General features: G+C 53.0%; 1 protein-coding gene across 1 annotated transcript in view; it reads right to left on the reverse strand.

Moving 5' to 3' along the window:
• The window catches only part of LOC108548083 (lachesin), a 28,854-nt gene extending 15,269 nt beyond the window's left edge, over positions 1-13,585 (reverse strand). Inside the window, exons 1-2 of the mRNA XM_017900855.1 lie at positions 13,429-13,585; positions 9,936-10,063 (exon numbers count right to left, since the gene is read on the reverse strand). Of these exons, the coding sequence (XP_017756344.1) occupies positions 9,936-10,062 (127 nt within the window). The 5' untranslated portion in view covers position 10,063; positions 13,429-13,585. The remainder of the gene's footprint in view (positions 1-9,935; positions 10,064-13,428) is intronic.
• Positions 13,586-14,298: the final 713 nt, after the last annotated feature.

A 14,298-nucleotide genomic window follows, 5' to 3' on the forward strand; every position in this document is an offset into this window, starting at 1 on the left:
TTCGCTGCGGAACCTCGATGCGCTGCCAGCGACGATAATTAGAAGCGGCACCGATACGAATATCCGCTAAATTCCTATTCGAATTTGTCGCCGGTGATTTAACAGCCACGCGTTATTTTCCTCCGTCCCTCGATGTCGAAAATATTTCCCGATGTCGCTCGCTAAGTACTCCGGAGTACACCGAATCGGCCGTCTCGCATCGCGAGAACGGATGAGCTCGACGAAATAAAATTATCCAAGAGACGGAGCGAACCGTTCCGTTCGATTTTAACCTTAATACGCGCGGCTACGGACGTATTTTCGTATTTTTATATTTTCTCGAGCAGGAACGTAACGTCGAGTGTGTAAACACGATAGGATCGATAGGCTGATATTCGTAAATACAGGAAGAATGGAAAAGCGGTACGCACCGAGCCGGCCAGTGAGTTGGTCCAGCGATAATATTTCCGAAGCAATTTCCCCGACTCGGGTTCGCTATTCGAAATACAAGAGAACGGGTCTTAAGGTCGAATAGGATCTATCTAACGGATAGCAGGGACGGGATAAAATATCGTCGGACGTATTTCGAGGATCTTAGGGACTACTCGGTCGCGTGGCGTGGCGTCGCGACGCGTGGTACGGTAATTGGTAGCGGTATGGTGGACGATACCTGCCTGCTGGCGCCTGTCGCGCGACGCTCCACGTCCGCCGCGGCAGCGGCGACGACGACGACGACGACGACGACGAATCGACGCGGCCGAAAGAAGTATGTTTTTACGTGTCGTCGATGTCCTCGCATCGCTTACCGTGAATAAAGAATCGTGGGGCCATACAGATGTTTCCCGACATTTCTCTTCGACGCGGTTCTCCCACGTTTCATAAAAATACATATCACCGAGCAGCGATACGTACGCGTTCACGCTCGTGCCCTCCAGCTTCGACAAATTACTCTGCTATTTCGAGCCGGGGCTGCTTCTTCTGCTGGAAGATACACCCGTAATCGATCCCCCGTGGTGAGACAGTCTGAGAAATGGTCGACATTGCCGGAACGAGAGTACCACGATCTCGTTCGCGAGGACTCGCCTTTTTCTCTCTTCTCGAAGGGAACCTGTTCGCGTCGCGCCTACCCTTCGCGTACATCGCGTGGCTCGAGTCCGAGATCTTCCGAGGACCGATTCGAATCGGGTCCCTACCGTTTTCCGGGACAGTTGGGAAACTTTGGACAGCTCTAAATTTCGTCGATCGTCCGTTATCGACCAAACGATACTTTCCGTTTCGAGCGGAATTCTAACGATAATGAAAAGTTGTACGCGGATGTGTTTCGCGTTAACTCGGTGAAGGTAGCTGGAATCGACCATTAACGTTGAAGATCCACGGCAACGGAGATTTTCCTTAAACGAGAGTTTAACAAAGTTCCATGTTATTACGATAGAACAGCGAACTTTAAAGATAAGAGGGAGCACAGAAGGAAGCTTGACTTTCAAGGGAAGGCAACTTCGCTTCCAAAAGAGCAAACATTTCTCTCTTCCTTTTTCGGGGCAGAGCTTGGCAAATTTTTATCCCGACGAAAGCATTAATTTGTGAAAAAACGGGGGGAAAAGAGAAAACGGGAGAGGGAGAAAAGGGAAAAGGAAAACGGTGAAAAGAGGAAAAAAGAAGGGAAAAGTATAGGAATTTCGCGGCACGGACGCGGCCTACCCCTACCCCGGCTCGCATTTCAGGGATATTTAAGTTTCATCGCGAAACTTTAGCGAGACGCTGCATTTATTAAATCCTCTGGCATATTTGACGAGCAAATCTGAGAATTGTCGTGTCACTGTCGTCGTTCCCTCTTTCCTTCGGAAAAGGGATAAAGAAATCGAGAGAAAGGTATCCGAGCCGGCGAACGGGAGAGAGGCGGGGAGAAACCGAGAGGAGAGGACCATTCATTTATTAAAGGAACGATATTAATGTTTGAACGAGTTACGTGGAACGAGAAAAGTAAAACGCAACGAAAACGACGATGGTCGTTAATGTATTCCGGTCGAATAAAAGATTACGTATTACATCTATAGAAAATCAATCTCGTGCGCGACTACCGTTTTAATTAATCACGCATCGGTTCGACGAATCGGCCGCTTTCGTAATACGACTTTTAATCGCAATACACCGTGTAATTCGATCAATTTAATTACATTTTCCGCGATACGATATACATTCAGCGTGCCGCGGTGATAGATAATATTTGATGCGTTAATATCGCGAAAAGTAGGAATCCGCGTGTAAAATGGGTCAATGCGAGCCAACGAATAATAAGAGCTATTACCGCCACGATGGATACACAAGGCGCAATTATATAACCATTACGATTAATAAATGCGGCATCGGCTCGCTAAAGGCGGCGCACCATCTGCGGCCGCCCGTTTAAAGTCGCATTCGACCTCGTTGTCGGTCGTTGCGACGCGTTTACGACGCTTATTAAATTCATTAAACGCGCGAGTCGCGCTCCGCCCGGTCTCCACCCTTGTTTCGATCCTCTCGAACACGCGTACGCTCTCCAAGCGTGCAGATCGTCGCGTAAACTCTCCGAAATACCGCGTTCCGCTCGCTCGCTCGCCAGTCGCGTCCGTCTTCGGCGTGACGAGCCCGCTCGGCGCTTCGCTTTCTCCGCTCGTTCTCGCACTCCGACACTCGACACACTCGCGAACTCGCGCGAATCGTACGCGATTTTTCCGGCGAAAGATCCATCATCATCGCGCGTACCGTGACGCTCGCGTGGAGAACGTTCGAAGAGTAAAGCTGGTACTGGTATAATTCCGCTTTTTGTTCTCCTTTTTTCTCCTCTTCGCGAACTCAACTCGTTATCGGAGTTGGGTAACCAGGTACGCGTGTACTACAGGTATTATATACATATATATCTACATGTATAGATGTATATAGCAAAGTGAAATGGATGCTGGGTGGCGGGAAGCGGGGGATGGAAAGTTAGCATACAAATGCCCGATTGTGTTTGTGGACTGGTTCGTCGCTCTGATTTACATAGTTATTATGATATTATGCAGACGCAAAAAGATTTTTATCGCCGCGGCTGTCTCTGTCGTGAAGTAGAAGAAGCGGCTACGATTCGCACGACACGAGTTTTCCTTCGACCCTGGCGGATAAGTGTGGCCGAACAAGCGAGGTGGAGAAGAGCGGAGAACGGAGACGATTAGATTGGGGGAAACGCCGAGTGGACGGCGAATCGCGTGACCTAGCCCCTCGCCCGCTGGTCCTTTATCCGCGAAACTCGCGCGTCGTCTGCCGCGGCGAGGATATCTGCCGGCCGGAAGGAGAGGAGCAAGCTAGTTGCCAGGGTCGGGGTAAATTTGAAAGAGAACGGAAATTAGTTCCACCTTGAACGTCGATGTTAATCTCGGATTTTCAGCGTTGGGAAGCTACGCGCCCGCTGCCCCGGCTACGCCGTAAATTTCCTTCGCGTATCTTAATCGCCGTAATTTTTCTCGCGCTTTGTAACCACCGTTGTAATCTTCGCCGCCTGGCGTTTCGTTTAATCCTGTTCGCGTACTCGCAGACAGTTCCGGCTCCGTCGAGAGCGATCGCGCCACTCCTCCTCGTCCGGATGTTGCAGCTGAGCTCGAATTCCAACAAACTTAACGAATCGATGAATTTCGTTGTACAAGAAACGGTTCTCCGGAACTTCGTTGTGCGGCGGATCGTAGCAGGCAGAACTAAAGCCGATTACTAAAATAACACTCGAGTTCAGGAGGAGAGCTCTACCCGAGTAAGTTCGTTTGCGGTTCGGTATCGCGGGAATATCTATCGTTATTACAAGTTTTTGCAGCAACGCTGCGCCAACTTTAAGCCGAGCGAAAGCGTTAAAAGTTTCCGCGAATCGAAGCAAATATCGAGCAACAAACGCCGCGGTTATCTCTCCGAAGGTATCCGCCTATCGTCCCGCTGACTCGCGAAATCTTTTAATCTACGCGGTGCAACGGAAAACGAAACGACGGCAAACTCGGGCCGCCGAAAACCTGGCGAACCAAGGGGAAAATCGGTCAGCGACCTAATAAATATTTGATCGATCACGACGAAGCGTTTTCGCGACGCGGTAAACGCCCGTCCGACGGTTCCGTCGGTATCCTCCGCGAAGCAAGCGGGACGATGATACCAAAGCGGATTATCGAAACGCCACTCGGAGTCGAAGGAAAAGTTGGTCGCTCTTTTACCCAGATTCGTGGGACTTTAAATTCTCACGGCTCGAATCCTTGCCGAAACTTTTCTCCGCGACGGAGGACCGTAAATATATAACCCCCTACCCTGCTCTCGCTCCAACGCGTTCAAAGTCGCAAGCTGTTACACCGCGCGCGGCACCCACCGGCACCCACCGGCACCCACCGGCACCCACCGGCACCCACCGGCACCCAACGGCACCCAACGGCACCCACCGGCACCTAGCTGGCCCTCTCCCTCTCGGCGGACTTGCCCTCGCCGCCACACCGAGAGGGGCGAGGGACAGAACGAACCGGGAAGCTCCGTTCGACCCTCTAGGCTGCGTAGAAACGTCGATGGTGCCGAGTCGCCGCCGCCAACACCGTTCCATCCGACGTCGACGTCGACGGCGACGACGACGACGACGACGACGACATCGTCGACGAGTGCGCCGCGATAATTCTATTTCCACGAAGCGGCGCGAATTCGTACTTTAATTAATCGAATTCGCGCTCATGTCCCGGGGACCTGTCTGCCCCTCCGCGACTGCCAAGCACCACCCTCTGCCACCCCTGGCACCATCCCTCCCCTTTCTAGAGGACAGGTTTCGATCCCGGAAATTAGTAAGATCGCACATGCGGAACACGGAGGTTTCCTAACTGCACATCCACCCGACTACACGACCACCGACGCGTCGCATACCCGCACAAGCTCGTAGCTCGCACGCGCGTTCACGAGCGCGAACCGGAGCAGCTGGGGACGCGCATTATGCGCTCGCGATTCGCGTCACGCTCCCGCGTCCCTTACTACGTCGCGAGCTATACGCTCGCTGTCCCGGCCAGGGAAAAAAGTTTATTAAAGTCGAGCCGGCGAGAAATTTGCAACTAAATGCTCGGCGTTAAGGGTGTTGGCCGTGGGGCGCAGTCGCGGCGTCGGTGGTCGACTTCGACGGATCGAAATCGAGATCGACTTTACCGGAGATCGCAGCCACGGAAATATTAGCGCGTTCCGAGCCGTTGAATCGTTGGAGAATGGAAGGAAAACGGGAGGGGTGAAGAATGGGCCGAGGGTTGGAGGTTGGCGGTGGTGGGTGTGGGAACAGCCAGCCTCCGCAGCCTTCGCGAGTTCGCTCATCCGAAAATCTAATTTCGCTGTATTCCACGCGCTAAGTTGTCCTCGCAAGTTTTCGCGTACGTTCTCCGCTTCGAAAAATAGCGCCGCGTTCCGTCGTGCACGCGTGCAATTAATCGAGTAGACGGCGAAGAAGTCGCCCCGAGAGGACGAAGAAGAAGCGCGCGGGAGCGCACAGCGCGTGCTGCGCGTACACGCGGTGGATCGTGCTCCAAGTTGCCAGGGAAGACCGAACTTTGCCAACTATTTTATCAACGAGCGTGGTACACCGAGTAAGATCACCCGCAGCGCGTGAGCGCAAACACGAAATTGCGTTTAAAACTTTGCCTGGACCGGTGTGTAAGGCACCCCCCGACCCTGCCTGCCACCGCCCGCGTTACCGTGTTACGCATCGCGCGATTCCGCTCACGCCTCCTTCGCGTCCTCTAATACGTCCCGGCACACGTATGGCCGCAGTGGCGCGTGCCCCTAAGGCTCGAGGTGTAAGAAGATTACGAGTGGTACGTGAGCCAGCCACTGCAACCCTTCATCGCCGACTCTCCTTTTCTCCGTCAGTGGAGCGAGCTCGCGTCTCGCACCTTCGCGCGAATAACTCGCGCGCGTGGTCACGTATGTCTGCATTACCCGCCGGTAATTAACGTCAATCTCGTCGTCTTGTAACGCGTTTCTCGGCTCCCGTTGACTCCGCCTACTACCTGCTGCTGCGACATCCTGGCCCCTAACGCGATCCTCGCGCAAACCACGCGGATGTTTGCGATATTAGACGGGCGTCAGGTATGCGGACCCGGGCGTGATTCTGATACTTTGACGGTTTAATTGCGAGTTCCGGGCGAGATAAACGCTCCTCGTCGAACAATACGCGAGCAGGTGCAATCCTGCGCGTACTTTCCTCTCCGACCGAGTATTCGTTTATTCCCGGTTCCGGATTCTGGCCACCTTTCCAGTATTTTTAATAACCCGCGGGATGTTTCTCGTCTGCTCACCCTCCTCCTCGCTCGACTTTGTAACGAAGTTGCGACGAGTTTGAGAGAAGCCGTCGTAAGCTCGGTACGCCACGACCGAGAACCGTCGTGAAATCTCCGAGAGTCGACGTTTCGATGGATTAACGGAAAGCTTTATTAATCGGTTAACCTCTCGCGATTTATCTTTCCCACGCGAAGCGAGTTTAAGTTTTCGCCGCGAGTTTCAGAAGGGTGGAAGAACCGCGCTCGAGAGCGGTCCCGCACGCTCGCCGCGCGACTTGGTCCCGCATCGATGGCGTCTTTCTCGCGACCCTCGATTCCCATCGAAGATAAATGTCATCGCGATGACTCGACGAAATTGTATGATATTTTTCGAAGCGACTATATTTAACGGGCGTACCGCCAAGCGTCGCGGCGACTCGCGTATTCTCGCAACTCCGAGTTCTCGAACGATTCATTTATCACGAATTTATCGAAGAGGCGGCGCGTGTTCTCAAACGAGCAGCCGGGTGGAAAAAACGCCCTCGTCGGTTTCCAAGCTTTATAGACGTCGTTTTTACCTGGTCGTCCCATTGTTCTTACGTCGAAGGCGAATCTCGTCGTCGTTCGATTCCGCTACGATCAGGGTGACGAAACGGTCGTTCGGTTTCGACGGACAATTTGACAAATCGCCGGGGCGATCCGCGCACGCTGGCGATCCATTTCGTCCAAGGATATGCCCGCGTGCGTGTGTGTGTGTAGCATAGAAGCGGTATCCGAAGGCAGAACGCGCGCGGACTGTAGCCGAATCGAGCCGGGATCCGAGAGCGAAGAGGAAGCGGTGGTATGTCAGGGAAATGAACGCGTTAGTCACGCGTTGCACGCTGCACTCCAGGGGTCACTTCGCATTCATAACCAGGTCCCCGACGCTATGATGCTTACGGGATAAGATCGGTGACGACGAGCAGGCGCGCACGCGCGAGAATCGCTTAAGCGGTAAACTTGTAAGTGGCGAAATAAAGTTAGAAGCTCTCTGCTACCGTGTCTGTGACAGTTTAATTAATATCTTTCATCCTCAAAGGAAAAAGTTGGTGAAGTAACCGGCACGGGCCCGGCTAGAGAGAGCAAAGAGCTAGTCGGGGGTAGTCGAGGCGAGCCGAGTGGAGCTACTTCAACTTCAGGGACATTCACCGTAGTCGTCGCCGTCGTCGTCGTCGTCGTCGTCGGCGTCGTCGTTCGCCGCCGCCCCTCTTTTCTTCTTTCGCTATACCCTAGCCGCTTTACGCGCCAGCCTCGGGTACAAACTTTGTCGTTTTCCGCTATTTTCGATGGTCTCGCGCGTCACCGAGTTCCACGCGAAGCGGCTCGAGGATACGGAACTCGGACAATTTCGTGCGAACGAAAGGGAACTCCGACAACTGCTTTGTCTCGGCTGGCCAGGCCTTCCATGGAAGGATCCTTCGGTCGAGGGTTCATCCAGCTTCTTTGTATTCGCCGGTTAATTTCTTTTCTCTTCGACGTCGCCGCGACGCTACTTGTACCGTGTAGTTTCGCGATTAATCGTCGCGCCACCGATCGATCAATCGTCTTTCCCATGCACGGATCTATAAGCACTTTGCTTCCCCGTTTCCTTTTTCTCTCCTCGCCCTGCCGACCGAGCAGTCGTTATCGGTCGACCCGCTACCCCGTCCGTTATCCGTCCGTTCGTGCCACGGCCAACTTAGCGCCTCTCCAAGGACATTACGCTCGTGTAACGACGTACGAGAGTCCGGTAAGGCGTTACCCGGTTCCACCGTGGCTATGTATAATCGCTAACCGCTGCGGTAACCCCTTATCCGACCTCGTGCCGTTACACGCTCTGCTCCCTCGCTAACGAGTAATCAACGAAACGACGTACCGCTAATGTCGCGAATAGATTTCGGACGCTCGATGGAGCTCCCGCCGACTCCCTCGTGGCGCGCGATAAAATTAAAACGCGTAAACCGATTTCCCGACGCATCGAATCCCGACGGTTAGCCTGCTAATGGAACTTGCTCTTAAACGCAACGACGCTGAACGCGACGTCGTTAAGGCCTGGCAAAGTTTAAATTAAACTTAACGTCGGGTGTTCGAACTTCTGCGAGCGAGGAAATCGGTTGTTACTCGTAATTGCGAATCATCGAGTCGATGGGGGAAAGAAGAAAGCAGGGGAAAAGGTAAAGAAAAGAATCGTCGCCGACCGCGTTTAACAATCTCGCCCCCCGGGAAGGAGACTTCCGCGGGAGGAGAGAGATCGAGAAACGACCGGCAGTTATCGTAGTCGCGACAACGACGGCCGTTGAAATCGAACGATCTACGAAGCAACGAGCAAATTCCACTTCGACTCGCAAATCAACCGTTCCCGTCGCGACCGATATTTCTCGCGACTTTGCCCGCCTTGAGAAACAACCCCGTCGCGTACCTCGATTTCTTCCGCTTCGAAACTTTATAGACCGACGTCCTCTTTGCCGGCCAACGATGGAAACGAGACCGCGAAATCGCGATACGCTCGCGCGGAATGCGAAGAAGAGGCGTGGAAATGTTTGCCACTGGCACGCGTTCGTTTTCTCGTTCACCAATATATTCTCGCGTATATCCGCGTATATATTCGCGTGTACAGTTGCGTGTATATTTCCGTATATATTTGCGCGTATAGGCGACGATTAGCCTTGTAAAATACGAGTCAGGGACGAGTGTGGCTGATAACGCGCGCACAGCCCCGGCTCCGCGGCAAAAACCGTGATCCACCCCTCGTGCACGAAATAAAAGCAACACGACGCGGGACAAATGCAATAGGATGAAACTGAAGCTACCGATGAAAACCGCGATTAGGTGATCCGAGCGAGCACTGTCCACGCGAAGTCGCCGCAGTAATTAAACCCTTTGACGTGCGTACTTCGACGGGTTCGAGCACCTCTGTCACCGTTCCGGATTTCAAAAAAAAAAAAAGAAAAAAAGAAAAAATAGGAAAGAGAGGAGAAAAAAGGATAGGAAGGTAAGGGAATAGGGGAAAAAGGGGAAAAAAGGGGGACAAAGGAAACAAGGACAAAAAAGAAGAGGAAGAAAGGGAACAAAAATATCGGGAGCGGATCAGAGAGGCGTCGTGGAAATGACGAGCCTCTCGGGAATAATACGCGGTCGGGCAACAGAGTCATCGGCTTTGGGAATTTGGTCCAAGTTAGTTATCACCGATGTACACGCGAGCCGCGAAATCGTTTGTACAGTTTCCCTCGTTGTTACCCCTTCTCCCGTAATAGTTGTAATTCGCTTCGATCGGTCAGCAGTGGAAAATTAATTTCGTACCGCGCGCTGCGCGAACACTGCTCGGCGGTGCAAGAAATCCAGGCGAAAAACTTTTCAAGGGCGCTCCTCGAGTTTTAACCGCGACACCGCGAAACCCTACGGTTGACGAGGGTGAAAGTCGACTCGATTCCGATCCAGTAATTAACATCGTCGGTGGCTGGGAATCGCGTTAAAGACTCCGAGATCGCGAGAGAATCCGCGACATCGCCTCCGGATTCTAATTCGGCCGATTCCCGTTCGGTCTCCGTCGCTCGTTGGTGTTCGCGGGGTTCGAGAAAGAAAACAATGCGTTTCGATATATATATATATATAGGTGTATATATATATATATATATATAGATACACACAGAAGAGTAGGCGCGCACAAATACGTACCTGGTAGCGTAGGATTCGTCGCAGAGGCGTCCTGGCGCGCGGCGTCGCTGGTAATTGCAGCCCCGCCGAGATTGGTACTGTAGTCTTCGAGAAGTACGTAGCACAGTAATAGCCGTACCACCCTCATTCTGGAAGTGGAAGAAAAAGAAAGCTGAACAATAATAACGACCGTCTCTCTCTTCCTCTCTCCCTCTCTCCATCGCTCTACACCCCTCCCCAATCTTCCCACCCTCTGTTTCGCCTAACTCGTACCCATAGCCCCGTTTTCCCTTACCCCAAACTCCCTTTACCGGTTGTTTCTTTCTTCCTATACCGGCCGAAGGTTTTTTTTATTATTCCTTTCATCCTCTGCTCTCCTCAATCGATACATTTGTCAGACGTATAAGCGGCTCCAAGTTCGCGCAATTTCGCGTAATGTACGTGGGCCGAGGAGTAATCGGAGGGCGGTATCGGGACTCGGTACATCCCCGACTCCTCCTCTGTCCAACGGAACGCGGAACAATTATCTTTTACGCCATCCCGTAAATAACTATCCCGACCATTTAGGAGCACAGATTTCACTCGGTGTGCGAGCAGAATTTAGGACCGCCCAACGAGCAACCCACCCTCTCCGTATACGCGTGAGCCGTGCAACTGCTCCGTCTTATTTACGACGGGACTAAATGAAAAGTCTCTCCTTCTTTGTCCCCTGCGTTACACACCGTCTACCACCTATTTTCCCGCTAAACGCGCCTCGTTTCTCTCCGCGGTAAACACCCGGCCTCGCACGCCCGCACCTTCGTCTACCCGAGACACGCCAGAGCCCGTACACGTCAGCGATCCTTCTCGTTTTTCGGCAGCACCGATGTCGGATTATAGGCTCTTTGTTTTATCTCGCTGACGCGTGATCGATGCTTTCGACCAACGAGAACCGAGAGAAAGATAGGTCCGGCCTCGGAGCGTCGCGACGCGTCGGCTGAAAATCAACCGACGCTCTCCTTCCCGGTCCTGTCCGATCGCCGTCCCGACGCCGTTCTCCGCTGGAAAAATCTCACCCGTCGCGTCGCGGTGCATGATATCCGTCCCGCGAAGATCCACCCTCGAGGGTGTAGATAGCAGCAGGTAAACGGGGGTTAGGAAAACGCGACGATTACCGGAATTGGCACGCGACGAGTACCGGGGTTAACCGCGATCGACGGAGGGTGAATCTCTCTTGCGTCGGAGGAGGTGGAGATACGTACATCGCGTTCACCGGGAAGACCGTGATTTCGCTAGTCAGGATCCGTGAGACAAAACGACGGAAGGATATCGGATTTTCGTTATCGTTAAAAGCTTCTTCGAACAGATCGGTAATACAAGGATCGGAGCGAGAGAGGATTTCACTTTTCGAAGGAGAATTCCATTTCCGAGCGTCTTCCGTGTGTTTACCGCGATGAGCTGTTTGTCCGCAAACATAGTCCGTTGAGAAAAGATTCGCGCAAACGTTATGACCGATTTAAAAGCCTCGTCGACGAAATGGTCGGAAGTGCCTTTGCGAGCCGCTGCTTCCACGGAGAATACGGGGGAGAAAAAAAGCTTAATGGCTCGCTTGGCATTGTACTGGAAATAAGTTGATCCCGATTCGGCTAGCACGGGCTCGCGCGCGTGAATTCCCCGGGAAATGTCGTTCTTTAGTAATTTAGTAATCCCCGAAAAATCGCAGTTTCTCGTTTTGTCTTCGTTACGCTGAACCGGCGTTAAGCGCGGCTTAAACTCCGTCGAGATCTAAGGAACCGATACGTTTCCTCCGCGGAGACCCTCGCAGTCGCGTAATCAAGGAAAATGCAAACTCCTAATTTTTCCGGGCTCTTTATCGGGATCGAGAGATCGCCAGGACCCTCCGGTGGATCGTTAATTACGCGCGTGAAAGAGAAGGAAGGACGCGTATCGCGGCCGGTCCCGATCGAGATCGATGGCGTCTTAATCATGGTTTCCAGGTGGGTGCAAAGTGCCGACTGACCGACTTCCGCGGACTTTCGTGCAAAAGTTCTCGGACGTCGGGGAAAATTTTATTCCGCGAGCGCTTCCCCTTTCTTACGACCAGAACCTACCTACCTACCTACCCCGTCGAATGTCGCATAGATTTAATTTCTTTCGCCCCCGCCGCCCCCCGACAGCCCTCCCGACAAGAAATCCCACGGAGTCGCCGACGTAATTTCAACCTGTACGCGATTACGCGCTTTCGTCGAAGAGACGAAAGAGATTTATTCGCGCGATCGTACCGTCGCGACACGATCGTTCAGCCCCGTCGTCGCTTCGTAATCCGAAGAATAATTTCGGGACACGGTGGTAGGAAAGCATATATCATTTGCATACGCGTAGCTATGCAAATACGCGGCTATTCTACCGAGAAACAGATTAATTATCCAGGATGCCGTTGAAAGCAGCCGGTATCCGTTTTTGCCAACGACTTCATCCGTCGTTCTAGCCGCCGCGACGACTGCGATCGTGGCTCGTCGAGGATTACGCCGTCGTCCGATTAGACGAGAAATTAACGCGTACTCGGTCCCGTCTTCGCGCGTCGTCGCGTCGCCGTCCGGACGCTTCTTGGACAATCCAGGAAGAACGTTTACCGCTTTAACCCGAGACCATTACGACCAGTTCGGTTTCGCGCGCCCGACTCGAATCGATTAATCATCTTCTTCTTCTTCTTCGTTCTCGAGCGACTATAAAACGCCGGTCAAGGTAAATATCGGGATGAAATTTCGGCAACTTTGGGGATAAATTTCCCCGCGTCTCGAGCAAATCGCCGGACAAACGGGCAAACTGGAAACGGTAAACGGCACGTTCGGGATAATATTAAAATTCATACGTGTCCGATATCACCGCGTAACGAATCTCCTTCGAGAGACGAATTTATCAAAGTCAACGACCAGGCCATTAGACATGACCGTCTACGGTGACCGTGTTCGGTAAAAACGCGTCATATACGAATATCCAGTCCCTCGCATCGTCCGTATAGTCGGTGAAACGTTTTTCTCGCTCCCTGCGAAGAATCTCTCATCGTCGATCGCGAATCGGTTGCGCCGACGATATCGAAAATTGAATTACCGGGCGCGGATTATCGTTCGTCCGATTTACAAATCGTTATCGCGAAATGCATCGACTTTTAGCCGATTCCGGCCGGCTGCAAGCACACCCGCGCGTACCTATGATCCTTATAAATTCACTTGGTATTCGACTGGGAATTCCGCTCGAAAATATCACGCCGATGTATCGTCCCGGCGGAAAATCACCGCTCGTAAACGGTACGCGTTGGCGAGCGACCACCGCACGAATTCTCCGCTAAATCCTGCTGGGAATATTCGAATCGGATCCCCGACCACGGTGATCCATCGACCGATCGACGGGTACGATCGATCGACACTCGCGTTCCACCTTTCTCCCTGCCTTGTCTGTTCCCGTGTCTGTTCCCGTGTCTGTTCCCGTGTCGGACCGACCGATCTCTCGAACTGCTAGCCGCTGGGACAGTTACCTCGTGAGAAAAGTGTAGCATTATATTCGGAAACGAACGCGTCGCGTCATATACGTCGCGTTTGACACGTCGTCTTCCCCTTCGTTTCCGATATCCACGCACTCTCCTTCTCCTCGCTCGACTCGGCGCGGCTTTCGTCCACGGGAAAATCGTTCGAACGCGTCCTCCACCGATCCAGTTCGAACTGTTCCAACGAGAGCTATGCTTCCGGCAACGGACGCATCCCCGGGCGTCGAGACGCGTGTACTGACAGCGTCGAGCTAGCCGTCGAGCGAGTCGAGCGTCGGAACGTTCCGTCACGGAACGCTTGCCTCGCATAGCGCAGGTCCAGGACCTCCTGTCCCTTCTTTCCTCTTTCCTCTCGTCTCTTTCCACGCTCGCTACTTTCCTCTTTCCCCTTTTTCCTCCTTCTTTCCTCCTCCTTCCGTTACCTCCGTCGCGCCATACCACGCGCCACACCGTTGGATATAATATTCAATTTATTATGTAGCTTTGATGCATGCGGAGCGTCACCGAAGACGAAAGAGTAGGAGAGACGGTGGAGGTGGAGAACAGCGCGAATGCACGAGCAACGTGGCGTCGCGATGGTCCACGGCCGAGAATAAAGGCCGACTCGTTGGGAACCGGAAAATCGGCACCGATCGCGAGCTATTCGCTGATTCTCGAAACGACGCGGTTCGTCGGTTCACGGGATCGAGAGGCGAGAAAAACGGCGACGAAAATTGTGAGAAAACCGTGAGGAAACCGCGAGGAACCGGAGGAATCCCGGGATCGAAGCAACCGACGATATCGTTGGCGTCTGCGCTCCTCTTCGCTTGCGAAACGTCCTCACCGAAACGTGGCTTTTCCAAAGATCCGGACGATCTCGAT

This window comes from Eufriesea mexicana, unplaced genomic scaffold, assembly GCF_001483705.2.
Source record: "Eufriesea mexicana isolate 0111107269 unplaced genomic scaffold, ASM148370v2 scaffold1358, whole genome shotgun sequence".
NCBI classification, from domain to species: Eukaryota; Metazoa; Arthropoda; class Insecta; order Hymenoptera; family Apidae; genus Eufriesea; species Eufriesea mexicana.